Below are 27,594 nucleotides of genomic sequence, written 5' to 3' on the forward strand. Positions count from 1 at the left end.
GAAATCAGGCCTGACCTGGTAGCGGCCAGAGACCCTGGTCACCTCAGACTGATGAAGGAGATGGATAGCGTCAGAGCCACCATTCATTGAATTCTTACTGGGTGTTGGGGCTCTGCTGGTGGTTCCCATGCATTTGATAATCCTTAAAGCAACTCTGTAAAGGCAGTCCCATCATTGTCCCCATTTTATAGGTAAAGAAACTCCCTTAGAGAGATAGACGAAATTGTGCAGGTCACCAAGCTCAGGCTCCCCTGACCCTTGGTCCCAATCAGCGTGATATTCTGCTGCTTTTGAACTCCCTCCCAGCAGGGGCAGGAAGGGTATTGACATTTATCAAGTATTTGCAGCATACTGGACACTGTGCTCGTGATTTATGTATGTTGTCTAATTTAAGCCCAGCAACTCTTTGGAATTGGCATCATCACCTCCATTTTCTGGGTGAGGACGCTGAGGCTTAGAGTGGTTTTCATATACTTGGGGTCAGTTTACAAGCAACAAAACCAGGATTTAGATCTTCCACTACAAAAGACGTGCTATTTTGATAGCTAAAAACAAGGTGTTTCCCCTTGTCTGTCTCTCCTCCTTACCCCCTTGGAACGGACCTCAGCATCTGTGAGCGAGTCACTCCCAGGCTCTCCCACGCCAACTCTGCTGTGGTGCTATCTGCTGTGAAGGTGCTGATGAAGTTCATGGAGATGTTGTCCAAGGACCTGGACTACTATGGCACGCTGCTCAAGAAGCTGGCGCCGCCTCTGGTTACGTTGCTATCAGCTGAGCCTGAGCTGCAGTATGTGGCTCTGCGCAACATCAACCTCATCGTGCAGAAAAGGTATGAAGACCAGCACACTCAGGCAGCTGTGCTCCTGGGGTTCTGCTACAGGGAAATGGCTCTGAAGGGGAATGACATGTCTTGTGCAGGACGTTTCAGTCGCTTACAGGAGTTCTCAGCTAGGGACAACTTTGTGCCCCAGTGGACATTTGACAACATCTGTAGACATTTTTGGTTGTCACAGCTGGGGGTGCTACTGGCATCTAGAGGCCAGGGTTGCTGCTTGACATCCTGCAGTGCATAGGACAGAGAGCTGTTTCCTGGATAAAGCCAGGAGTGCTGAGGTTGAGAAACTCTGGCTTAGCTTAACCAGGTAGCAGGCCAGGTAAAGGCTAGCATGGAGCTTCTTAACCACAGTTCACAGAGCCCTCCGGAAACAGTGTGTAAGATTTTATGTACGTGCATGTGTTTTTGCTGGGGACAGAGTTGGTAGCTATAGTCAAATTCCTTGAGGTTGGAGGACTCCAGGTGGTGAGGTGGCAGGCACTTTACATCAGCCTTGAGGCCAGGGAAGGGGTATGTCAAAGTCGCTAAGCATGCTCTGCAGCCTGTTTCATGATTGCTGCAGTAAGCCACTGATAAGGGGAGGCCTCTGATGCCCGCAGTGGGTGGAGCTGAAAAGCAATTAGGCGTGCCAGTTCAAGGAGCACAGAGCAGGAGGGGCTGTCGGGAATGATCCATGAGAGAGCGCAGCAGCACTGAAGGGTAGAGCTGGCCTCTGGAGTTCTTCCAGCCTTTTTGGTCAAACAGCTTCCTCGGCAACTAAAGCACAATCTGCTGTGTGACGCAGCAGCCCCGTCGGTGGGAGTGGGCTACGCACAGGACAGGCCTTTGCAGACCTTCTCTCTTGGAAGACAGTGCACACTTCTTGTCATTGTAGTCTGTCTCGTTCTTAGGACACTCTTAGGGGCCAAGAGAGATCAGTGGAATCGGGACATTTGTGCAGGTTTGGGAATAAACATGGGAAACCTCTCTGGGGTGAAACAGGGAGTTGAAGCTGCAGGGTGGGATTAGTAAGGTGTAATGACCTGTGGATCCCTATCAGTGTGAAGGGCTCCCTGGACTATATTTAACACAGCAAATCTCATAAGTTGATTCTGTTGTCGAGGCACCACCTGGCTCAGTCCCGCCATGTGGCTGAGCAGCTTTGCCAAGTCCTGACTGTAGAAATCATTTCTTCCTGCTTCCCCCCAGCCAGAATGCTGCCTTCCCCACAGGCATGACAGAGGCTCCTTGCTTTGCCAGGACCTCCCTGCAGCTTGTACAGCATCACGAGAGACCCAGGGTTCTTCCTCCTGTGCTGTGTCTTCCCCCTTCTCCACCGTCTGTCCTCATTCCTTTGCCTTCCTCTTCTTGGTCTGGAAAGGGCATAAAAGTAGGAGTTGGGGTTGGTGACTCTCATCTTGCTCCCACCCTCATTAGCACTAAGTGTGTGATGTGGTGCAAGCCTTTGCACCTCTCAGCTTTCCTCGTCTCAGGAAGATGTGGGTTGTGCCAGAGGAGAAGTGCCACTGGGGACGGCTCCTGGGTTGCCAGTGCCTTCTCTGAGGCAGGCATTGATCATGCAACATGCTTCACTACAGCCCTGTTATATAGTTGCCTGTGTCAAGGTCTCAGGACCACCCTACATTCAGAAATTCATTAGAACTCATGGGAGTCAGCACATAGTTGTCCTCACAGCTAAGATTATCAGCAGAGTGAAGATACATAGCTGGGTCCTAAGGGCACAGGTAGAATCTGGAGGAATTCATATGCAGACTTCCTTATGCTTCCTCCCTTCCATGGGGGTGGGCCACACAGAGCACACACCTTCCTCAGCAACAAAACACAGCAACATGGATGTGATGTTTCTGCCTAGGGGTGCCTCTTTGAGATTCGTGTAGGTAGCCTGTTCCTGGCACCTCCCAAAATTCCAGACTCCCAGAAGGTAAGCAGGTGTTCAACAAAGGCCTTATAGTTCATACAAATAGTTTAGGCATGGTTAATTACCTTTATCATTTAGGGAATGGTGAGAACACTTCAAAAAGCTGAGTTCCCAGACTGTAGATCTGTTTGACTAGAGACTTCAGTCTGCAGTAACACTTTCTAGCATAGTGTCATGCCTATTTTATGGGTGAGGAAGCCGGCGTCTGAGTCAAGCTGGTATTGGAACCAAGGCCTGATCTCCAAGCCCACCGCCTGGTGCCTGCTGCCCTCAAATGTGAACTGTCTTAGCTTATATTCCCTCTTCCCTTTCTGGGATGTGGTGAGACACGCAATGGCCAGTCAGAGCTTGCTCGAGCCCGTCAGTGAGCCCTCTGCCTGGGTGGTGAATGCCTTCATGGATGTCAGGCTCCACCTCACACCCCAGAAATGCCCCAGCAAATGTGGAAGAGGTTCTGTCACAGGGCTTATGGCTTGCTTTTTGCTCTTCGGGCAATCCTGCCCCACCACCAGGCCTGAGATCCTGAAGCACGAGATGAAAGTCTTCTTCGTGAAGTACAATGACCCCATCTATGTGAAGCTAGAGAAGCTGGACATCATGATCCGCCTGGCCTCCCAGGCCAACATCGCCCAGGTCAGCAGAGGGTGGCAGCTGGGGCACGGGCTTTGGTGTCGGACAGCAACACCACCAGTGAGCTCTGGTCTCTGGGCAGGCTGTCTGTTCTCACTGTTAACAGTTCATCCATGAAGAGTGCTTAGCACAGGGCATGGGGCTCTGGAAACAAGCATGCAACAAATGTTAAGTGATAAAGAATTTGTTCTCCTATTAGTATTTAACCACCCATGGAAAAGTGGTAGTTAGGTGGGTATGTTGTTAGCTATGTCAACCTAAACAAGGGCTTTTTAGTTTTTCTTCCTTGCTTTTCTCTTGGGGCACCTGACAGCTTTCTCCCTCCCTTGGGCCTTCCACCTCTAGCAAGAGGCAGAATTCCATCCTTCTTGGCTCTGCAACCCCACTGCCCGGGGTGTTCCAGGTGGTTGCCTTACTAGATCCCCTCCAACCTCTCGTTCTGGGCCACAGGTCTTGGCAGAGCTTAAAGAGTATGCAACAGAAGTGGACGTGGACTTTGTACGGAAGGCTGTGCGAGCCATTGGCCGCTGCGCCATCAAGGTGGAGGTAAGGCTCTGGGACTTTGTCCTCAGCTGGGAAAGACGAGGGGAAGGTAGCTGAAACCAGGAAACCAGTCTGATTTAGCAGAATCTGCCAGCTTCTCGTGGGCCAGAAAGGCTTGAGGGTCACTGCCGGAGTCCGGCAGTTGAGCTTATTCTCATTCTGTAATTTCCTTTAGGCCTTTGAGTTATTGCAAATGAAATGAACCATGATAATCATGGATTCTTCAGCTGCGTTAGCTAAGAGGACGGGCAGCCCCAGCTGGTCATGGCCCTGGTAGACTTAGCATTCACTTCCTGGAGATTTGCATCAGGGGCTGTGCCTATCAGAGGTTTTGGCAGGTGTCATGATTCAGCTGTCCATGTACCCCTTTTCTCCAAGCTCCCAAGGGCTCTAGAGATGCTTGTGTCTGAATTTCATCCGTTCCATTCTCTGCCTATGGAGGTATTCCTTAACCACAGAGCTAACTCTCCTTAAATGAGTCCACTGGAGGCTAGGGGATCCTGGGACAGCTGGTCACCCTAGCCCCTATGTCATTTTCCCTGAGGCGCCTGTGATGGCATCCTGAGAAATCTCTCCCACAAGGGCATTAGTGCAGCAGGTTGGAATGGGGATGAAGAGGGTATCCAAACAGCTTTTTTAAGCGTTTTTGTCACAGGAGACCATTTTGGGAAACAAGCAGAAGTGAGATGAGGTCAGGCTGGAGCACAGGCACTCTGCCCTCAGGGCTTGGCCTGGAGGAACTCCAAGGACTTTCCCCACTCTCAGAAACTCGGCTGGCCTTCTCCTCCATCTGATTCTGTCTCCCTGTGTCCTTGCTGTGCCGAGGCCATCATTTTGCACTCATTCTTTCCCGTTACCTGGGGTCAGTGTTCTATTCTCCCACTGTGACAAGGAAGGTGGGTAAGGCGTGGTAAGCCCTTAGCCAAGGCACAGTTCTTAGTTCTATTGGAAAGGGTTGCAGGGGCCTTGCCCACACTCTTCTCTCCCCACACAGCAATCTGCGGAGCGCTGTGTGAGCACGCTGCTCGATCTCATCCAGACCAAGGTCAACTACGTGGTCCAGGAAGCCATTGTAGTCATTAAGGACATCTTCCGCAAGTACCCCAACAAGTATGTGCCCACCCCTCCCAGTGAGGCTGATGTGTTTGCTGGGGACAGGGATGGTGGGGAGGAAAATCAGGGAGGAACCTCTCTCCCTTCTTTATTACTCTGCCATATAAAGCATTTTCAAAAGAAAACCTTGGGTTTTTTTCTTATTTCTTCTGAGCCACCTCTCCTCTGCTCTCCCCAGACCAAAATAAGAACTAAGATGTAACAGATAATACTCAAATCCCTTTACTCAGCACACCCTTGGGGTCTTGCAGAACATCTGCTTGTCTCTCTTGGCCTCTGCTGGGCCTCCAAGTTGCCTGGGCTCCTTCAGTGCTCACTTGCCTTCTTTGCGCTGGCCTCCAGGTACGAGAGTGTGATCGCCACGCTGTGCGAGAACCTGGACTCCCTGGATGAGCCTGAGGCCCGGGCTGCCATGATCTGGATTGTAGGCGAGTATGCTGAGCGGATCGACAATGCGGACGAGCTGCTAGAGAGCTTCCTCGAGGGCTTCCATGATGAGAGCACCCAGGTGAGCCATCGAGCATGCCAGCTCAAGCCAGGGGTAGGTTCTGACTGTCAGCTTGGCACCTCTGTGGTCCGTACTGCTCTGATAGCCTCCCCTCCGCCAGCAGGCCCCAGAGCCTTGCCCTTACTAACTGCATTGATGGTATGGACAGGGGTAAGTGAAGTGCAGCTGACCGGCATGCCCCTCTTCTTCCCACCTTGCCATGCCTAAGGCGGGTGTGTGAGAGTGGTCTGATGGTTGCACTGAAAGCGGGAAAAACTTTCTGGTTTTGTTTTTATATTTTTCTTTGGATAGTTAATACATTGAAGATACAAAAGAATATATATAGTGAAAATTCTCTTTTCCACCATTTCTCTGGCTACCAGTTCTCCCAGAGATCACCAATGTTATTTATTGATTTCTCAGAGATACTTCCAGACAGAGTTCAGGAATGCATCAGCAGGTATACACATACCTCTATATGTGTAACGTATACATACATGATTGATTATTGTTATTTGGGTTTTTTGTTTTGTTTTTTTGTTTTTGTTTTAAAGTTTCAGCATTTATATTTTTACTTTTTAAAAGACTTTATTTATTCAATTATTTTTTCAGAGAGTAGAGAAAGAGAGAGGGAGGGAAAGAGAGAGAGAGAGAGAGAGAGAAGGGGGAGGAGCAGGAAGCATCAACTCCCATATGTGCCTTGACTGGGCAAGCCCAGGTTTTGAACCAGCGACCTCAGTGTTCCAGGTCAACGCTTTAACCCACTGTGCCACCACAGGTCAGGCTTGTTTTTTTTGTTTTTTGTTTTTACAGGGACAGAGGGAGAGTCAGAGAGAGGGATAGATAGGGACAGACAGCCAGGAACGGAGAGAGACGAGAAGCATCAATCATCGGTTTTTCGTTGCGACACCTTAGTTCATTGATTGCTTTCTCATATGTGCCTTGACCGCGGGCCTTCAGCAGACTGAGTGACCCTTTGCTCGAGCCAGCGACCTTGGGTCCAAACTGGTGAGCTTTTTTTCTCAAGCCAGATGAGCCCGCACTCAAGCTGGCAACCTCAGGGTCTCGAACCTGGGTTCAAGAGCATCCCAATCCAATGCTCTATCCACTGCGCCACTGGCTGGTCAGGTGTTATTTGTGGTTTTTATGTTTTGTAAAGTTACCACAAACACTGAGTTAGCAAGTAAGTACTAAGTCATTGCTCCTGGAAGGAATACAGAGTTGGGTTCCTATGAGCCTCTGATCCCAACAGTTTTGTCTACTCGTCAATACATAATTTTGTTATACTTATGTTTCTGTTTAAAGACACTTTATTTAACCTACATTGTCGATTCATTCACATGGAAACCATGGCCAGCAGCACTATAACTTATGCCTAAACAAAGCTTATCTATGTATTTTCTCCATAAGGCACATTGTAGCCTTCTTGTACTTAGGAATACTAGTCAGCCCTTCAGCGCTACACTTGGGGGCCATTTTGTTTTATTTATTTAATTTTATAATTTATTTGTTGATTTGAGAGAGAGAAGAAAGAGGAAGAGAGGGAGGAGCAAGAAGCAGTTGCTTCTCATATGTGCCTTGACCAGGCAAGACCAGGGTTTTGAATTGGCAACCTCAGCATTCCAGTTGCTTTATCCACTGCACCACCATAGGTCAGGCTTTGGGAGCCATTTTAAACACAGATCACCTACAAAAAGCACCAAAATGTGAAAGATGTGGCACTAAGTCAACTGTGAAAAGGACATTTGTTTATAATGTGAGAAGTGAAACAGGAAGGCAGAGTGTTGCCTCATTTGACCTCAACTAGGAATGTGTGTGTCAGGCAGCTGAAACTTTGCACTGCTCTGCACATGTTTGTGAATGACCATGACAGTGCCATGAACATTGAATTTGGGGTTACAAGTACATTTTACTAAGTAGGCAGATTTGCAAACATAGACTCTGCAAATAAGGATCAAAGGTATATATATATTTCTTTTTCATTTATTTTTAAACACTAGTTGTTGTGTATTATACAAATTCAAATTGTTCAGCCTGACCAGGTGGTGGTGCAATGGATAGAGCGTCAGACTGGGATGCAGAGGACCCAGGTTCGAAACCCCGAGGTCGCCAGTTTGAGCGCGGGCTCATCTGGTTTGAGCAAGGCTCATCAGCTTAAATCCAGGGTCTCTGGCTAGAGCAAGGGGGTCACTCGGTCTGCTGTAGCCCCCCGGTCAAGGCATATATGAGAGGGCAATCACTGAGAAACTAGGGTGCCACAATGGAGAATTGATGTTTCTCATCTCCCTTCCAGTCTGTCTGTTCCTCTCTCTGTCTCTGTCACACACACAAAAAAAATTTTTAATTGTTCATCACCTGTCCTTTTTCCCTTAAAAACATATGTGTAGGTCCTGCCATTATTAATTTTTTTTTTTAAAGATTTTATTTATTCATTATAAAGAGGGAGGAGAGAGAGAGAGAGAAGGGGGGAGGAGCAGAAAGCATCAACTCCCATATGTGCCTTGACCAGGCAAGCCCAGGGTTTTGAACCAGCAACCTCAGCGTTTCTAGGTTGACACTTTATCCACTGTGCCACCACAGGTCAGGCCCTGCCATTATTAATTTATGAGAACCTTTTACAGCTGCATAGGATTCCTTCATGCAGAGCTTCCATGTTTATTTAACTGATGAAGATGTGTCAGCCTTCTGCTCTTTTCATCAGTAGTGCCACAAATTACCTGTGTGAGGCACATCTGCAAGTATAGCTGGGGGATAAATTCTTAGGAGCAGAATGCTTGGTAAAGGGCCTGTGTTTTGGAGATTTCCCTATAGAGATTGTTCTGATTTACACTCCTGGCTCATAGGTGGATAGCCCTTCCCTCACCTCCTGGCCAGCCTCTAACTTTATTTTTGCCAATTTGATAGATGACAGCTGGTACAGTGATGTGTAGTAGCTTGGTTTATGTCTGTTCTGAGTGGGTTGAGCAGCATCTTTTCATTTATATTCCCTTTTCTGGGAACTGTCATGCATGGGGGCCTTTAAAACATCTGTTTGTAAGCACAAAGGATCCTGGCTCTCCCAACGGGGCAGTGTAAGCCAGCAGGTCAGGACACAGGCCTTGCTGTTGAAGATCCCAGAGTTCAGACCCCTTTTCTGCCCCTTGCTGGCTCACTGGCTTTATGGCAGTCCTTCACTTCTCAGAGCCTGTTACCTGTTTATAAAAGGATCATAAGACTACCCCTCATCTTGCTGTGTCAGTTGAATGGGATGCCTGTGTAAAGTCCCTACCATGTGCCCAGCTGATGATAAGCATTTATTAGTGGTAGTGTTGGTGTTGGTCACAATTGGTTTAAAAACAAATGGGTCCAGACATAAAAGGGGACCAACTCACTCCTATAGCTGATAAGTGCCAGGAGTGTGCCCTCTAGCACTTGTTTGTGAAGGTGCTCAGATGATGGCGTCCTGGCTGTCTGCCTTTCTGGGGTGGCTTCTCCCTTGGGCAGGCTCCCATAAGTGGGGCCCACGGGGAGTACACAGTTCCAGACCATAACTTAGAGACTCCTTCAATTACTTTGCCCTCTGTAGTTCCAGTGACAATCCAGGCCTGTTTGCATTGTCCTGAGCCAGTCACTGTGACTCTGGCAGGGTCTGTCAGACACACATCCCTGGATTGCAAGGGGCGGGGAGAAGAACAATTCTTTGAAGGAAAGCCAGCATTTCTATTACCAGAAGACAGAATTGATGCTGGGTGAGCAAAAATAACAGATGTCCAATACAAAATAATAGTAATAATTCCCATCGACACTCACTGCCGCCTGCCCAATGCAGCTGCCAGCCTCGCCTTGGGCTGCCTTCCCTTTCACTGCACGAGCCTTTCTTTCTTTTTTTTTTTTTTTTTTTATTTATTCATTTTAGAGAGGAGAGGGAGAGACAGAGAGAGAGAAGGGAGGGAGGAGCTGGAAGCATCAACTCCCATATGTGCCTTGACCAGGCAAGCTCAGGGTTTTGAACCGGCGACCTCAGCATTTCCAGGTCAATGCTTTATCCCACTGCGCCACCACAGGTCAGGCTGCACGAGCCTTTCTTGTCTCTGAGAAGCAAAGCCTGACCTGGGATGGTTTCTACCCCTGCCATCAAGCCCTGCCTGGGACTATTGCAGAGGATATCCTGGGGGGGGGGGTTCTACCCAGATATTAGAGTAAATCTTTTGCAGCCTTTTTCCTTTAGCAAAGCCCACTAAAGAGTCCAGATTAGAGTCAGACAAGGGAAAGTTGAACAGGAGCCTGGGGTGAGGAATCAAATCAAGGTTCCTTCCCTGTTACAGGGTAACCTGGAGTGAGTTCACCTTAGCAAGCCCATTCCTTTGTCTCTGGCACAGGGCTCCTGCAGAGCTTCCTGGGTTATATGTGTAAACTGCCCACTCCAGTGCTCAGCAAACAGTAGCTGTGTGGTGGTGGTGTTTTAATTAACTGGCCTGCTCCCTTTGTCTCCTGGGTTCACAACACAGTTCAAAGCTTTTTTTGTTTTGTTTTGTTTTTTGGGTTTTTTTTTTTTTATTTTTCCGAAGCTGGAAATGGGGAGGCAGTCAGACAGACTCCCGCATGCTCCCGACCAGGATCCACCCGGCATGCCCACCAGGGAGTGATGCTCTGCCCATCTTGGGGCGTCGCTCTGCCGCAACCAGAGCCATTTTAGCGCCTGAGGCAGAGGCCACAGAGCCATCCTCAGTGCCCGGGCAAACTTTGCTCCATTGGAGCCTTGGCTGCGGGAGGGGAAGAGAGAGACAGAGAGGAAGGGGAGGGGGAGGGGTGGAGAAGCAGATGGGCGCCTCTCCTGTGTGCCCTGGCCGGAAATCGAACCCAGGACTCCTGCACGCCAGGCTGACGCTCTACCACTGAGCCAACTGGCCAGGGCCAGTTCAAAGCTTTTATACAAATACTTGTTCAGTGCTTTATAGTTTGGGTACTTATTTTAGATTGTCACTTCGAGCCCCCTTTTCTAGGCCCCTTGTCCTTTCTAGCCATGGGCAGGATGCTCAGAAAGTGTTGTCAGCCCAGCCTGTGTCTGGCCCCTACCTGGGTGGCAGGGGCAGCGGCATCATTGCAGGAGGGCTGCTGCTAGGGTTGAAAGGAGTTGGGCCAGTAGCCAGAGCTCCCAGGCGGCGTAGCACACCAGACGGTGATGAGGGATTTCAGGCAGACAGCTGACCTGGGCTGGGCAAGACTTGGTAAAGAGTTCCTGTGTGGTGGCCATGCTGATATTAACAGTGATGATGACACCTGTTGTGTGTTGAACAGAATACATGATAGTTTCTTTACATTTGTTGTCCTGGTGACTCTTCCATTAACCCTATGAGGGTTATACATATTTTATAGATGAGGAAACACACTCAGAGAAATTAAATGACTTGTGCAGGGTCACCTAGCTGAGAAGTGATAGAATCAGACTTCAGTTGAGGTGTGATCTAACTCTAGCTCTAAGTCAGCTGCCATAAATTACCATGTTCAGAGCTCACAAGAACCCTGTGAAGTAGGCCATACCTCTCCCTTGCTGACTGAGGGTAAGTGGCTTTGTCTATGTTGCCCAGCCAGGGGCTAGAACCAGGGCTGGAAGCCAGTTTCTGAGCCACCTCCTGCCTTGAAAATAGCCAGCTCACTGCTCCTCTACCATTGGCCCATGTGTCACCAAATTGCAGGACAATGCACAACCTATGACTCCCAGAAACAGACCACATCCCCCCCACCCTACTTCCTGTCAGCCCACCCTGTGTACGAGGGTAATTGCTCCATTTGTTTCTGTAAGTGCTTTTCTGCTGGGCAGGCCCAGGCTGTGCTGCCAGCTCCACCCCCACCCTTTGCCACTGGTCTGTCCCTGGCACAGCCGTGGCTCAGGAGCCCTCAGGCTGCCCTCTAGTCCCAGGACCGACAAAATGAGATGTGACTAAGGAAGGACTATGTGCAGAGAATTGTTCTTTCAGAGGTGTTCTCTCGGTCAGCAAGTTTTCCTTAAGTGCCTGCTCTGCACTAGGCATAGATTGCACAATAACCAGGGCTACAATTGTGGCAGACATACTCTTCCCTCAAGAAGCTCTCTCCGTGGGATGGCCTGGTGGCTGGAAAGTGTTTTTCGTACTGTGGGACAGCACTGACGAGGGCGCAGGAGGCTGCAGAAGAATGGGGTGGGGACTGGGTCAGCATGAGACCCAGGGGATTGAGGAGGTGGGCCAGGCTGAGAACAGCAGGAGGCAAGTTCAAGTGAAGGTAGGAGCCAAGTAACAGGTGGAGGCTGAGAGAGGGCTGGGCAGGGATGTTCCCCTACTCTGGTAGAAGCATAGCTCCTCAATGAGAGTGGACCCTACTGGACCAGTCCCCTGGGCCTCACTGGCTGACTAGGCGGTGGCACAATGGATAGAATGTCAGACTGGGACACAGAGGATCCAGGTTTGAAACCCTGAGGTCACCAGCTTGAGTGCAGGGTCACTGGCTTGAGCAAGGGGTCACTCGCTCTGCTATAGCCCCCAGTCAAGGCACGTATGAGAAAACAATCAGCCTGACCTGTGGTGGCGCAGTGGATAAAGCATCGACCTGGAAATGCTGATGTCGCTGGTTCGAAACCCCGGGCTTGCCTGGTCAAGGCACATATGGGAGTTGATGCTTCCTGCTCCTCCCCCCCTTCTCTCTCTATCTCTCTCTCCTTTCTAAAATGAATAAAAAAAAAAAGAAGAAGAAGAAAACAATCAATGAACAACTAAAGGTGCCACAACGAAGAATTGATGCTTCTCATCTCTCTCCTTTCTAGTCTATCTGTCTCTTTCTCTGTCTCTGTCACACACACACAAAAAAAAATAGCAGGAGCTTACCAACTACACATTGCCTTTTTAAGCTGTAAGCCCCTCAAGAAGCCTGGGGCCCTAGTAGGTTTCTGGGACCCTAGGGCTGGCAGTGTCCCCGGCCTGCCTCGGGTTGCCAAATAGTACAGTGGCCACTCCTTCCTGAGTAGTCTAGGCCAGTGGTCCCCAACCTCTTTTGGGCCACGGACCGGTTTAATGTCAGAAAATATTTTCACGGAACGGCCTTTAGGGTTAGACGGATAAATGCATCACGTGACCCAGACAAGCGTCAAGAGTGAGTCAGACGGATGTAACAGAGGGAATCTGGTCATTTTTTAAAAATAAAACATCGTTCAGACTTAAATGGAAATAATGTAAGTTATTTATTCTTTTTCTGCAGACCGGTACCAGTCCGTGGCCTGGGGGTTGGGGACCACTGGTCTAGGCTACTCAGCACTACCAACACCCCTACTGGCCTTAATCTGTGTTTTGTGACCATCCCAAACTTAGGGAAGCATTCTCTGCCTCAAGGCCCTCATTTGGTTTCCTACTATCCCCACATGAAGCCCACACGTCTTCCTTGTCATTTCTCCCTGCTGCAGGTCCAGCTACAGCTGCTGACGGCCATAGTGAAACTCTTTCTGAAGAAGCCAACAGAGACGCAGGAGCTGGTACAGCAGGTCCTGAGCTTGGCCACTCAGGTGGGTGCCCTCGCCTCCCTGCTGTGCTGCGCTAACTCCACAGGGAGCGCTTTGGTCCCCGGAGCCAGGCATGGGTGGTCTTGCCCCTAAGAGTGGCACCATATTGTAGGTTGGGCCCCAGAGTAATCCAGGATCCCTGCTCAGGGACTCAGTCATAAACAAATCAAGATGGAATGGGGTCAGGTGGTGAAGTTGAGACTGTGTAAATGAGAGTGGAGAGGACAGTCCACAAGAACCAGAGGGTTTATATGAGGACAAGAAGGGCAGATTGCCCGTGGAGGGGCAGGAGTGGAGATAGGAGTGGGCATGGCCTGCTACAGTGGAAAGTGACGGGGAGGGTGCTGGGCCACGTTTCCATGTTTGTTTAAACTTCCCCTTCCCCTCACCCGGCTGCTCTGCTCTGAGTTTCATGAGCTTCCCATTGCGCCCCCAAGGACTCAGACAACCCGGACCTACGGGACCGCGGCTACATCTACTGGCGTCTGCTCTCCACCGACCCAGTGGCTGCCAAGGAGGTGGTATTGGCTGAGAAACCGCTCATCTCAGAAGAGACGGACCTCATCGAGCCCACACTGCTGGACGAACTCATCTGCTACATCGGCACCCTGGCCTCTGTCTACCACAAGCCGCCCAGTGCCTTTGTGGAGGGGGGCCGGGGCGTTGTGCACAAGAGCCTGCCGCCGCGCACCGCCTCGTGAGTGAAGTGGGCTGGTTGCTGGGCTGAGCCTCCCCACCTGGTCCTTTAGTTCAATAGCACAAGTGTTCAGGCTACATGTGATGTCCTCTGGCAAGGCCTGAGTCTGAGGGAAATTATAATTCCCCTAGCAACTTTTTATTGAACACTTACTATACAAGATGGTAACTAAGTGATCTCATTTGATCCTTGCAACAGATCTGAGAGATGTCCCCACTTAATAGACGAGGACAGTAGGCATGGAGAGTTTGATTGCCTGGTACAGCATCCCACAGCCAGCAGAGGCTGGGCTCAGACCCGATTGGTCTGATTCTAGAGCACTGTCCTTACCTTCCTCCTCTGCCACTCCTCTGGAGACTGCGGCCAGTCTTTTCTGTAGAGTGGGCTTAGTGGTAATATAGACGACCCCTCCCTATACTCATTCCCATGAAGCTGCATCTCTCGGAGAGTGGAAAAATGGATCAGGCAGGGGAATGGGGAGGAGGAGGAGGAGGAGGCATGTAGACAGCCCCTATGGGACACTGAGCAGACTCAGTGCCTATCCTGGGAGAGGATCCTAGAGACTGGGGACTCTGATCACCCCGAGACAGTCTGCCCCCCCCCCCGACCCTCTTCCTTCTGTGTCCTCAAAGGAGCGAGAGCACGGAGAGTCCTGAGACAGCCCCTGCTGGAGCGCCCTCTGGGGAGCAGCCAGATGTCATTCCTGCCCAGGGTGACCTGCTGGGGGACCTCCTCAACCTGGACCTTGGCCCTCCAGTGAGCGGCCCACCCTTGGCCACCTCCTCAGTGCAAATGGGAGCTGTGGACCTTCTTGGCGGTGGCCTTGACAGCCTGGTATGTCCTGGGAACCCCCCTGGATGACATTGACAATGATGTTCAGAGGAGCAATCCTTGAGCACCCTCTCTGTGCTAGGTGCCAACCAGGTACCTCTGCCTGTGAAGGTGATGATGTAGCTCCCTACTTATAGGTGAGAAAACTGAGGCTTACAGAGGTCAGAAGACCCCTTCAAGAGGCACAGCTGCTAAATGGCAGACACAGGGCTCAGCCCTTTGTCAGGCTGCTGAGCCCCAGGAGACCTGGGGCAGTGTAAGGCCCAGTCCTGTAAGTCTTATAAGTTCCTTCGAGTCTGACCCTGTAGTCTAGAGGAGCCAGATCTGTGTCCACTTAACCCCAAATCCCCAGCTGGGGGTAGTAGCCCTGCAGGCCTGCGAGAGGCCCATTAGAGTCAGGGACAGTTCTCCCCTGTAGGAAGGGGGTGGTGAGACTGGCCTGGATATCTCCATGGAACTTCTTCAGGCAGCTAATAGAGCAATGTAGAGGGGGCAGCAGAGCCCATGTCACTTAGCCATCCTGGCTCAGGTCCCCAAGACTGTGGCACAGGATTCAGGTGGTGGAGTAAGGCTAGGAGCACAGTGCTCATCATAGGAACAGTCTGGGCCCCTCCTAGGCCCAGCACTGCCTTGCACCAGACTTACCTCAGATGGAGCAGCAGTAACTAATCTTTTCTCTCTTTCCCTCTTTCTCTCCCTTCTCCCCCTGGTCTCTCTCTGTGTCTTCTTCCCTGGCTTTTCTCTCTGCGTGTGGCTGCCTGTTCTCTTCACCCTGCCTGCTTCTGCTTGGAGATGGGGGATGAGCCTGAAGGGGTACGGTTCAACCCTTGCGTCACCAAGCCTTTGTCCCTGCTCCTCCTGAGAGAGCTGGTCTAACATCCTAAGGGTCAGATGATGTCAGAGCAGTCCCTCCCTGCTGATCCCGGGCCTTTTGTCCAGTGTCCTGGCAGCCTCTGCTCTGACCGCTTGGTGTCCAGCTGCCACTGGGCCCCCAAGGCCTTGAATTCCTCATCTCATCCTCACTATCCTATGATAGAATTGCTTGTCATCCTGAAGATCGCTGGCCCTCTCTGCCCCCACGGCCCCTCTGTGGTATCCTAGAGGGCACACTCCCATCTCCCTGACCGGCCCCCTCACAGCAGTGTGCCTCAGATACCCCTTTTATCCATGGACTGAGCATCAGTTTGCAGGTGTCCCCAGCTTTCCCAGAGGTTACCCCTAAGGCTTGAGATTTGCAGGGCATAGGGGGGTTCAGCCTCTCTTCTCCACGCACCTCACTTTGTCTTGTTCCTACAACTTAGAGTTGATGTGACAGCAGCCTTGTGGGACCCCCTCCTGGCCTGCCCTCCCTATTTTCTAAAGAGCCAGGTGGCTACACTCATCCCAGACCCCTGACAACCCTGCCTCAGGTGCCTGCCTCTGACTTCTTCTCTTTCTTTCCAGATTGGGGGCCCCAACTTTGTGGCACCCCCAGCAGCAGCAGTACCAGCCAACCTAGGTGCACCCATGGGCAGCGGCCTGAGTGACCTCTTTGACCTGACCAGTGGCGTGGGCAACCTGTCAGGATCATACGTGGCCCCCAAAGCAGTAAGTACCATGCCTCCTTTCATGGCAGGAGCAGAGAGGAGTTAGAGATCGATGTGCCGGCACCTTAAATGGCTCATTCTGCAGAATCTGCTCAGGCCAGTGGGGATGGGCTCTAGGAGCAGCAGTTTGCCCACACGATGCCAAAGTCAGCCATGGGCTGTGGGAGCACAAGGCAGAGATCTAAGTCAGGCGCAGTGGTTCAGCAGGGAAGGGCATCCCACAGGGAAGCTGGAGTCCAGGCCTGTAGATCAAGTCAGATTAGCCAAGCAGAAGTGGGGAGAGTACTCCATCTTGTGGGGAAAGCCTGGAGATGAGGGAGAGGACTGCATCTTCCAGGGAGCTGGCCAAAGTCCTGTGTGGTTGGAGCAGCACTTCTCATTGCTATCTGACCCAGGGCCGCTCATTGATAAGACATTTTGTGATGTCCCCTTCCTCTCCTGTCCTTAAATGAGATCTGTGGACTGTGCACCTACCAGCACATACAATTTTAAAGTAAGGTGCTACCACTGTGTGACATAAAAGATAAGAAAATTATATAATTCAATGTTACAAAGGTTTAGGCGTGCCCACCCCAGAAGACCTGATGAAGTTGTCGGGTGTTGGCAGCAGTGCAGTCACTGTGACGGCCACAGTCGGGTGCTGTGAGAGGTGTGTCCATTGGTGCTGTTAGTTTCTGAAATGGTAACTGACTCCCAGTAAAGTTCCAAAAAACAGAGAACAAGCTTCCCTTGATTTCACCATAGTTCAGTTCTGGCAGTTTTGGGCCATGTTGAAATCATGCGAACATACTGGAGAGACACAGGACAAGTGCTTATTGTTGTCTCCTGGCAGTCTGTTCAGCATCCCTCACCCTGGCCCGCTAAACACAGTGCCTTCCTCCCATTGTATCACTTGAAGATACCCCACAAATGCCTACTATGCTACTAAGGGGCAGTACCCCTCCCCCCAAGACTCCTGGCTAAACAGAGACTAGGTAGGGAGGAAGCTGGTAAGATCAGCAGCACCAGGCTCTGGGGGATTCCTCTCAATCCTGGTGCAGCAGGAGCCATTGGAAGGTTTTAAGCAGAGATGAAACAGGTTTGCTCTTAAGAGAGATGGCTCTGGCTACAGCGTGGAGGCTGGGTTGGAGGGCTAAAGCAGAAACAAGGAGCCCGATGAGGACTGGCAGGAGCTGGTGTGTGCTGATGGCAGTCTGAAGAAGAAGAAGCAAGGCACCTTTGGGGGTGGAGGCAAGAGGCTGGACTGGAGAGCTGCCTGGGAGGTGGGACTGGCAGGCTGTTGGGGTTGAGAGGAGGGGTGATTCTGGCTCAAGCAATAGGGTGAAGGGAGGGAGGTGTTATTTTCTGAGATGAGGACAAGGGAAGGAGAGCTGAATTTGAGGTGTGAGAACATGTAGGCCTGGCACACAGACACCAAAGTCTGTGCTCCCAAGTCCTATGTGATTAAATCCCAGAGTGTTTGCGAACGCCTGTGTGCCTGCCGTACTGTCGTGGGCTGTCAGAATTAGTAGCAGTGACGAGAACATACAGAAAAGTGGTGCAATGTAAAAATGTTCTGTTAACTAATTATTACACCGATCGGCTACACTGATGCAGGAGACTGATCCATACATGTTAGAAGCCAAATTTAACAGGCATAAGGCACACCAAGCAACAGGAGAGCAGGTGCCAGCTCTTGCCAGGCATTGCAGAGCTGCCAGGAACATAGAGCATGAGAACTGGCCCTTGGGGAGCTGACCCTTAGGGAGTTGTCTGTTCATTTTAACAGTTGTTATTCACTGCTTTGTCTTAGTGGAGGGTCAGATGGGTGTACCAACAGTGTGTTCTGGAAATGAGAGGTGAGAGGATCATGAGGTCAGGAGGAATCAGGGCTGGCTGCCTGGAGGAGGATTCCTTACAACATGAACAGGGTTTTCTCCACCACCTTAGTCACTGAAGGTTCTTGGACATGAGTGCTCTCCCTTCAGAAGGTGTAGGTATGTTGTCTACACTATTAGGTATGTTCCTAATAGCACTATGACTACCTATAATTGTCCCATGTGCATTTCCCCTCCCCCTTTGTAGGGATAACTATATTCCCCAGCCTTCCTGGTCAAGGGAACGAGGCTTTCTGTATACAAGAGTTGGAATTCCTCAAGCATTTGGATCAGTGAGTGGTGACAGTTCTGAGTACTATCTGCATGCCAGGTCACAGTGGAGAGCTAAAACCATGAGATTCTACCCCCATTTTGTCCAGAGGATCAGAGTTAGCAAGTACAATGGGGTGGGGGTGGGCCACGGGAAGCACTTTCCAAACAGAGGGAACACTGAATGTGGGCCGCTAGAGGAACAGGTACCAAATGAGCCAGGGGATGGCAGGACACCAGCCATGGACAGTGGAAGTCATTGCAGAATTGCAGGGGTTTTTAAGGGTGCCATATCAGATTTACAATTTAAAAGATGGGCCTGACCTGTGGTGGCACAGTGGATAAAGCGTCAACCTGGAAATGCTGAGGTCGCCAGTTCGAAACCCTGGGCTTGCCTGGTCAAGGCACATATGGGAGTTGATGCTTCCAGCTCCTCCCCCCCTTCTCTCTCTCTCTCTCTCTCTCTCTCTCTCTCTCTGTCTCTCCCTCTCCTCTCTAAAACGAATAAATAAATAAATAATTTAAAAAATTTTAAAGATGGTTGTAGGCCCTGGCCGGTTGGCTCAGTGGTAGAGCATCGGCCTGGCATGCAGGGGTCCCGGGTTCGATTCCCGGCTAGGGCACACAGGAGAAGCACCCATCTGCTTCTCCACCCCTCCCCCTCTCCTTCCTCTCTGTCTCTCTCTTCCCCTCCCGCAGTGAGGCTCCATTGGAGCAAGGATAGCCCAGGCGCTGGGGATGGCTCCTTGGCCTCTGCCCCAGGTGCTAGAATGGCTCTGGTGGCAACAGAGCGACGCCCCAGAGGGGCAGAGCATCGTCCCCTGGTGGGCATGCCGGGTGGATCCCGGTCGGGCGCATGCGGGAGTCTGTCTGACTGTCTCTCCCCGTTTCCAGCTTCAGAAAAATTAAAAAATTAAAAAAAATTAAAAAATAAAAAAAAAGATGGTTGTAGCTGCTATGGAGATTAGGGAAAGAGGAATTGGAGCAGTCACCATGTTGCCATCTTACCTGGTGAGCTCTGATGGCAGTCAGACACAGGGAGGTGGTGCCTGTGGAGAGGGAAAAGCTGAGGACCTGGCAGCAGATTGGAGGTGGTCGCATTGACAGGATTGGGCTACATGTTGGTGGCACAGGGGTGAGGAATGACTGAGGGCTACTGCCCAGATGGCTCTGAGGTTCCTGGCATTGGCAACTTGAGAGCTGTGGGACGTTTTGGGGGAATGTTGGGGAAGCGGGCCCCGGCCTTTGCCCTTGCTGTGAGCCATCCGAGTGAGGGTAACGGCCTCAGAGGCATTGGCATGTGTACAGGATGAGCCAGCAGACGTCCTGCATGGGCAGGGCTTTCCTTCAAGCTCTTTGCTCCACAAACACTCCCTGAATACCACTAGGGGAGGAGCCTGGGGGTGGGCCTCTCTGAGGAGGCAGCTCTGAAGCTGAGACTCAGATGACAAGGGCAGCCAAGCAGCTGAGGGCCTGCCAGGCAAGGGGTCCTCTTAGGAACTGTCCTTGGTCAGGCCATTTTCTATAATTGAAGGGCCAGCCCTGCGTTCTGTGAGAGAGGACAGGCTGGGACAGCTAGGGAGGCCTAAGGCCCTGGCTGAGGCCCAGGATGGCCTTGGGCTCAACTCTCCTTGGCTCGTCAGAATGCTGGCAGGGTCCTGTTTGTGTCCTCATCTCCCTCAGCCCTACTTCCTGAGTGTTCCTTTTTTGACCTCTGAAGACTTGGGTCGGCTTTGGGCACACCAAGCACCCAGTGGTGGTGGCCCTGGTGGGCCATGCAGGATCGTTCTCATCCCGAGATACACATGGCATCTCCTGATGGCGGTAAAGACAGGTGTGGTCAACCTGGGAGGCACCTGCAGGGCAGAGAGAGGAGAGAGAGGAAGGACTCTCGGGTGGGCTCTTGAGTTTTGAGGAAGTGGCAGACACCAGCCCCTCCCCACCCTCTTTCCTGTAGGTCTGGCTCCCAGCCATGAAAGCCAAGGGGTTGGAGATCTCAGGCACCTTCACCCGCCAGGTGGGCTCCATCTCCATGGACTTGCAGCTGACCAACAAGGCCCTTCAGGTCATGACCGACTTTGCCATCCAGTTCAACCGCAACAGGTGAGCTCCCCAAGAGCAACCTGCTGAGAGCCCATGCTGGTGGCTGCAGGGAGGAGCCGAGGGCTGCCAAGGGCCTGGTGCCTTCTTTTTGGTGAAGGCGGGTATTCCTCACAGCCGTGCCTCAGGCCAAAATTTTCTAATTTCTCCCCCAGTGACCTCTTAATGTGGACTCCAAAGTATCGGGCAGAGAGGTGGGGTTCCCTCCGCATTATAGCTCCCTCCCCTACCTGAAGAGGTGTTGTCCTGACACAAATCCGCAGATGCAGCCTAGGAGCCTGCCTTCAGCAAGCACCCCACAGAACAGGAGTTTGGGGCCTCCTTTCCAGCCCTGAGTGGCTCCCAACTCTAAGAAGGCTGAAGGGCTGCCTGCCAGCCTCCCCATGCGACATAATTAAACTGTCAGGGCCTCTGGGAGTGGTGGCTGCTGCAGGCTCCTCACCCCACCAGGCCCCCGGCCCCCTGGGTCAGTGCAGATGCTGTCCTGTTCAGCACCAGCAGGGGCTTTGTGGACCAGCCCAGCTGGGCCCAAGCTCTCTGGGAACCCAGGCAGCCTCTCCTGATGATTCTTCTTCCTGAGCAGCTCTAGTGATGAGCAAATGAGCCTCTAAGAAGTTGACTGAAGGGGCTGCTTCCCCAGGGAGCCTGTGGACTAGTGGTTCCTGACTGTCTGTCAGACGAGGAAGGGTGGCAGCTACTATCCCACTGACGCTCACGTGACCGCACAGGCCACAGAAACACTCCAGGCTTCAAGGGGTGGTCACAGGGATCACTCACAACAAACTTACTGTGTGTTGAAAACTTCCTAGGTTCCTGGCTCTGTGCCAAGGGCCTTCGGCATATTATTTCACTTGTCACCTGATAGCCCTGTGAGGTCAATGCCTTTACATTACTCCCCTTTTATTTATTTATTTTTGTGTGTGTGTGGGGTTTTTTGTTTGTTTTTTACAGGGACAGAGAGAGAGGGATAGATAGGGACAGACAGACAGGAACAGAGAGAGATGAGAAGCATCAATCATCAGTTTTTTGTTGCGACACCTTAGTTGTTCATTGATTGCTTTCTCTTATGGGCCTTGACCGCGGGCCTTCGCAGACTGAGTGACCCCTTGCTTGAGCCAGCAACCTTGGGTCCAAGTTGGTGAGCTTTTTGCAAAAGCCAGATGAGCCCGCGCTCAAGCTGGTGACCTCGGGGTCTCGAATCTGGGTCCTCTACATCCCAGTCCGATGCTCTATCCACTGCACCACCACCTGATCAGGCCATTACTCCCCTTTTAGTAGGTAATGACACCTGGGCTCAGAGAGGTCACATAGCAACAGTAGTGGAGCCTCCAGCCGGGGGTAAGGGGCCACCACAGAGGCCCGAGGTTCCGTATCATCTCCTGCTGTGTGTCAGGCAGACCTGATTACCTTTTGAGCAAACACAGGTTGGGGTCGGACCACTTAAGCTCTGCATCTCAGCACTGCCCCTCACTTCGAAGGGTCTGGGGTGGGCCTGTGCTCCCTGAGCCTCTGTGTCCTGGAAGCTGAGAGACTATATATTTATTTTTTTTTATGACAATAGGAATTGGTGTAATATTAAATGCTCAGTTCATGGTCCCAGTCAATACTGTGGTGATATATCAGCCCAGAGCCTGTTGTTGGGATAACTCACACTCATGGGGATTCTCCTGATTTGCCCACATGCTGCTTTATTGAGAAGCAGAGCTTTCCTGAGGATCTCTACCCATCATGTGACCTGGCCATCATGTGATTCATTCTGGTCCAGACAGTAAAACCCTGTGTGTCACTTGGGATGGTCAGCTCCCTTCTAGGAAATGGCAGTTAGCAGCAGCGACTGGGCAGTCACAGAGTTTTCAAGTTCAAAGAAGCTTATGGGTCCCTGGTATGAGATAGAGCTCTCTGAAAGATGGGGCAAGGCCATGCTTACCTGTGTCTGCCCCATACTTGGCCCAGAGGAGGAAGAGGAGCAAAGATGGACTTCAGGCTTGCAGCCAGCCTGGGACTCTGCCCCTGTGCGCAAGGCCATTGAGGGGTGGAGGGTGGAGATCAGCAGTTTGTCTTTCTGGCTTGGGCCTGAGCCTGGGGTAAGGCCAGCTTGCTGGAGGGGCTTTTTGTTAACTGCTGCCCCAGCTCTGGGGCAGGAGCCCACATGTCAGCACCTGCTCCCCCTGCCATCCCTATGGGGACTTCTCTCTCCCCAGCTTTGGCCTGGCCCCCGCCGCCCCCCTCCAGGTCCACGCGCCCCTCAGCCCCAACCAGACTGTGGAGATTTCCCTGCCTCTCAACACAGTGGGCTCAGTCATGAAGATGGAGCCTCTGAACAACCTGCAGGTATGCTCTGGCAGGACCGCCACCTCTGTCTTTACTGGCACCCCCACCCCAGGGGCGGGGCCTGGCGGAAGGGTCGGGAGCCTGGTCTGTGTGCAAAGTGCTGTCTGTGGAGTCATGCTCTTGGCCATAGATGTGCCCAGGAGGTCTGATCTGAGGAGATGAAGGGACATGGCTCCCAGGAAAGGCATGTGAGGGGGTCTGCTCAGGTATGGGGCACAGGGAGCTGGCCCTCCCTGGGACCTCGGAGTTGGAACCAAGCATCAGGGACCGACTTGAGGCTCACTGTTTCTAGGTGGCTGTGAAAAACAATATTGACGTCTTCTACTTCAGCACCTTGTACCCATTGCACATCCTCTTTGTGGAGGACGGGAAGATGGGTGAGTGTGAGGTCACCCCTGGGGTCCTTGGAATGGATGGATTGGCTTTGCCCCACATCAGAGCCCATGAGTCACTGGCTTCTCTGCAGAACCTAGAGCAAGGGCACGGAGACCCTTGTGTCTTGTCAGGCCAGGTGTGGCCCCCAGGGGGGGTGCGAGTGCCATACAGGAGCTCTCAGTCCTTGGTTCTCTAGCTCTGCCCTTCAGCCTTGCCTTTAGCCTCTAGACAGTTGTCCCCTGGATCCCCTGAAGCAGGGAGCCCAGGCCATGCCTCCTTCCTGATGCCTGTCCCTTGAACCTTGGCTAGAACGTCTGAGAAGACTCATCCCAGACCCAGAGGACTCACTTCCAGCGTGGTGCTGCGTGGAACCCTTTGCCCCGCCATCTCCCAGTCACCTCAGAAGCCCTGTAGCAGGCTGACTAATGAGCGGGCTGTGGGCCAGAGCAGGAGGAGGGCATATGTGGGTGCTGGCGAGGAGAGAGCTAAGGCTCCAGGGCAGGAAACCCAGGATCCTTTGGGAGCAGCATGTTATCCACATTCACAGAGTTCAGGGTTTGCTCGGAGAGGCAGGAGCTACTGTGGCAGAGCTGGTGCCTGTCCCCATCTTCAAATCTGACCCATTTCATGCTCAGTGTTATTGAGCAGGGCCCCATCTTCAAATCGGACCCATTTCATGCTCAGTGTTATTGAGCAGGGCCCCGAGGTATCAGAGGTATCAGAGTGGTGTCTTTTCTCCTCCTCCCCCCTAGACCGACAGATGTTCCTGGCTACATGGAAGGACATTCCCAATGAAAACGAAGCCCAGTTCCAGATCAGAGACTGCCCCCTCAATGCGGGTAGGACTCCTAAGCACCCCCCACCCCATCCACACTGCCCCTCGCCTGCACCCAGCCAGTCCTTCCCCTGTTGCTGACCGGGGTCCTTCTAACCCCCAGAGGCCGTGAGCAGCAGGCTGCAGAGCAGCAACATCTTCACAGTTGCCAAGAGGAACGTGGAGGGTCAGGACATGCTCTACCAGTCCCTGAAGCTGACCAATGGCATCTGGGTGCTGGCGGAGCTGCGCATCCAGCCAGGCAACCCCAACTTCATGGTGAGGCCCCTACTCCTGCCCTGCCCTGCTCCCTCCCAGGCCCAGGGGCGGCTTTGATGGGGGGCCCTCCGGCCCAGCTAGGCGGAGTCACTTTGAGCATGGTGTGAAGGAGCAGCAGAATTCTGTCCATATAAGGACTTTTGAAAGCTTCCTACTCAGTCCCTTCCAGTTGCCCAGAGAAGACACCAAACTGGGTCTCAGAGCAGTGAGTTGGTCTAGAAGATTCTATAAAATTGGGCCCTGTGAAGTGGCACAGTTGGCCTGACCCTCCTGTTACTGCCTGTCTGAGCACCCACCTGGGAGGATGGTGACTCCGAGCAGCTCCTCCGTCCCGGCCTTTGAGTCAGACCCGTCGGGACGTGGCGCCCATGTGCGTGGTTGTCCTGGAGGCCAAGCTGCTGTTCCGAGCCCCAGAGAGCACCAAACTTTGCTTCTTCCCCCGCACCCGAGTCTCTGGCAGGCATGGCCCTCCAGACACTGCTCCCTGGGCCCCGCTGGGGTCGTTGGCTCTGTGGTCGGGCAGAGGCTGCGCGGTGGCTTCGGTGATGGTAATTTCCGTCTCCCTGTGTTTGGTTGCTGCATGTCCACCTTCCCTGCTGGTGCCCGTGATGCAGGATTTGGAGGTTAGCGATTGCTTTTCTCTTCCTCTTTCCCCTCCCTCCTCCCCAGCCACACCTTGCACACCCGGTCTCCTGGCTTGGCTCCAGTGCACCCCCGGCTCTCCCGGCCTCTCCTCACCCTGCTGCTCCCCAGGTCCCGGCAGACACACACGCGGGCTGCAGGCAGGATGGCAAGCTGCCCTCCACTGACTCCCCGCTGCTGCCCAACCAGGCAGCCCCTTAGGGAGCTGGCACCCCCACTTCCTGACACACATGGTGTGTGCAAAGAGCCCTTCAGGCGACACTGAGGTCCTTTGGGGCCACTGCTGCTGATTTCTCTACCTCTCCCTCCCCCTTCCTAATTGTACCTGAGCAGTGATTTTGGCAAAAGGGTGGTGGCACTTGTCTCCACTCTACCTGTGTTCTCCAGGCTCATATTGCAGTTAGAGCTGACATACCTGCTTCCTATGCAGGAGGTCAGAAAGAGCCCTTAGCGCCCCCACCATCCTCCAGAGCAGAAACCTGCTCCTCCCAGCACCCATGCCTCCTAGGAACCTCAGCCCCCCATGTGCGGTGGGGGGCCAGGCAGCTCTGCAGGGCGGGGGCCAGGCCCTCCCTCACAGCCTCCGAGTCACACTGCTTGCCACAGGGCTGTGGTGGCTGGGCTGACAGCAGGTGTGTGGGCTGCAATTATACTGGTCCACACCCAGCTGGCGTGGCAGCCACCCCCTCTCCTTCACAACACATCTGCCCCAGCTACACTGCTGCCACCAGGCCGCATGTACACACACTTCCATTGGGTTCCTACCCTCTGCCCTCCCCACGTGTTCCTCCCCAGCCTGGTAAATCACAGCCCCAGGGAGGAACCCGAGGAATGAGCGTGACCTTCTCTCCCCCCGCAGCTGTCCCTGAAGTGTCGAGCACCAGAAGTGTCCCAGTACGTGTACCAGGCCTACGAGACCATCCTCAAGAACTGAGGCCCCGACCAGTGCCCACCCCAGCCTTCTGCCAGCCCACTGAGGAGCCGGCTCCCTGCGGGGTGACGGCTCCTACTCCCAGGAGGGGGCCTGACAAGCCTCCTAGCCACCCATGGGGCTCCCTGGTCCTGACTGCAGGGCCTGCCTGGGTCCTCAGGACTGGGCGGCACCCCTCCCGGAGTGAAATCTGTTTGCTCCCATGCTCGGAGGCTCCCCTCTTCTGTTGCTGCTGACATTTAGGATCAATGAGGAGGAACCAAAGGACACTGAACCAGAGTGGCACAAATGCTGGACAGGGAAACCCAGAGTTCTCTTTCCTTTCCTGGTGCCTGAGGGTGAGGGCGAGGTTCCCTTCTCAGGCTCCCAGCCCAGGCAGTGCCCGCCCCGTCTCTCAGTTGGTGTTAGCAGCCCTCCCCATGCCCACTGTGGTGGATGGGCCCCGATAGGCTGTCTGGTGTGCGTGGAGGGGCCCTTGGTACCAGAAGAGCTGCTCTGTCAGAGTCTGTGTACCCAGGACTGCACCCCACACCCTCTCTCCCTGCATCTGCCCAAGCTGGGGTCCAACAGTCATGCCAATCAGGCCACAGCTTCCTGAGAGCCAGCCGCATGGGGAAGATGAGGCAGAAACTTCTAGAGCCCCTGCCAAGGCTCCTGCTCCCCTGGCCAGTGCATACCCACCCCCACCCCTGCCTGCTCCTCTTGCTTCTGAGGATGGTCACTGCCTGTGAGACATTCCTTGTGTCCCCTGGGCTCCCAGAGCAGAAGCAGAGCTGCGGATGGGGAGCGCAGGCAGGCAGGGTGCCTCCTGTCCAGAGTTTCTTTGGGGTTTCTCCTTAGTGTCTGCCACCCTCCTCCTGGCCTCCCAAGTGTCAGTCGTGTCTGACAGAGCATTAGGTTTTCCTGTTACTGCTGTTTAATAATAAAGATTCTGCTTTTGGCAATCACAGACACTTTTTTCCCTGTCCACCAAATGTTAGAATTGAAAACTGCCTACAAGTGGTTGCGGATGGTTTTTTGAGCCCTGCAGTAACTATGATATATACATATATATATATATATATAGAGAGAGAGAGAGAGAGAGACTATATATTGTATGTTCACTCTTATTTTCCAAAAGAGAAAGAATAAAAATGATAACATCAAGCCTGTCCCTGGCCAGTGTGTCAGGTTCTGCCTGAGGCTCTTCTGGTCGGGGTCTGGAGCCCAGGGTCAAACATGAGCTGTATGCTTGGTCCCTCCCAAGGCCTCTGAGGACAGCAAGTTCCCTCCACTCTATCCCTAAATACTGACTTCTGAGGCCTGCTGGTTTCCCTGGCAACTCTCCTACCCATGATCCCAACCTGACCCCAGCAGACACTGTCTAGCCTTTTGATGTTGGCAAGAGGGCTGACGACCTTTCTGGTTTTCCCCAGCTCCCTGCCGTCAGGGAGGCTCCTGGGAGCGGCTTTGGGAGAGGGCTCTGGCAGGCACGCTGTGCACCAAGCCCGTCTGGGCTTGCTGCTCCCCACCCCACACCTGCAGCTGGCTGAGCATGGGTTCTAAGCTGACAGCTGCCCAGCTGCCACCAAGGGCTCCCCCGGGCCTGGCACTGGCCTGGCTTCAGGGAAGGGCAGCCAGACCCCGGGCAGGGCTCTGACGGTAGAGCTGCCCATGGGTTCTCAGTGCCTCATGGCTGGTAGGCCTCCGGCCTGCTTCTAAGAGGAGCAACCAGGTGTCCTTGCCTGTGTCAGCCCCAGCCACTCCCTGCACTCTGCCTACCTGTGACACATGGCTGCCTTCCCAGCAGCCTGGGGACCAGGCATTGGCAGGGGTACCCGGCCCTCCATTGCCCCACCTCTGAGCCCTG

The 27,594-nt window shown here is 52.8% G+C and overlaps 1 protein-coding gene and 1 non-coding gene across 7 annotated transcripts in view; both read left to right on the forward strand.

Annotated features, from left to right (window-relative positions):
* The window catches only part of AP1B1 (adaptor related protein complex 1 subunit beta 1), a 66,902-nt gene extending 40,009 nt beyond the window's left edge, over window positions 1–26,893 (forward strand). For 5 of the 6 annotated variants that reach the window (XM_066260201.1, XM_066260200.1, XM_066260199.1 and 2 more), the window contains 16 exons: window positions 608–829; window positions 3,266–3,386; window positions 3,834–3,929; window positions 4,921–5,036; window positions 5,382–5,547; window positions 12,938–13,036; window positions 13,471–13,730; window positions 14,363–14,564; window positions 15,354–15,374; window positions 16,005–16,148; window positions 20,231–20,376; window positions 22,575–22,704; window positions 22,997–23,081; window positions 23,832–23,918; window positions 24,018–24,172; window positions 25,674–26,893. In XM_066260201.1, the coding sequence (XP_066116298.1) occupies window positions 608–829; window positions 3,266–3,386; window positions 3,834–3,929; window positions 4,921–5,036; window positions 5,382–5,547; window positions 12,938–13,036; window positions 13,471–13,730; window positions 14,363–14,564; window positions 15,354–15,374; window positions 16,005–16,148; window positions 20,231–20,376; window positions 22,575–22,704; window positions 22,997–23,081; window positions 23,832–23,918; window positions 24,018–24,172; window positions 25,674–25,748 (2,125 nt within the window). In that variant the 3' untranslated portion in view covers window positions 25,749–26,893. The remainder of the gene's footprint in view (window positions 1–607; window positions 830–3,265; window positions 3,387–3,833; window positions 3,930–4,920; window positions 5,037–5,381; window positions 5,548–12,937; window positions 13,037–13,470; window positions 13,731–14,362; window positions 14,565–15,353; window positions 15,375–16,004; window positions 16,149–20,230; window positions 20,377–22,574; window positions 22,705–22,996; window positions 23,082–23,831; window positions 23,919–24,017; window positions 24,173–25,673) is intronic. The other variant, XM_066260204.1, reaches the window with a different exon arrangement.
* On the forward strand, window positions 20,916–21,011 carry LOC136327610 (small nucleolar RNA SNORD125). Its single transcript, XR_010729794.1, has one exon. It is a non-coding gene; the product is annotated as a small nucleolar RNA SNORD125 (small nucleolar RNA).
* Window positions 26,894–27,594: the final 701 nt, after the last annotated feature.

This window comes from Saccopteryx bilineata, chromosome 2 (genome assembly GCF_036850765.1).
Source record: "Saccopteryx bilineata isolate mSacBil1 chromosome 2, mSacBil1_pri_phased_curated, whole genome shotgun sequence".
NCBI lineage: Eukaryota > Metazoa > Chordata > Mammalia > Chiroptera > Emballonuridae > Saccopteryx > Saccopteryx bilineata.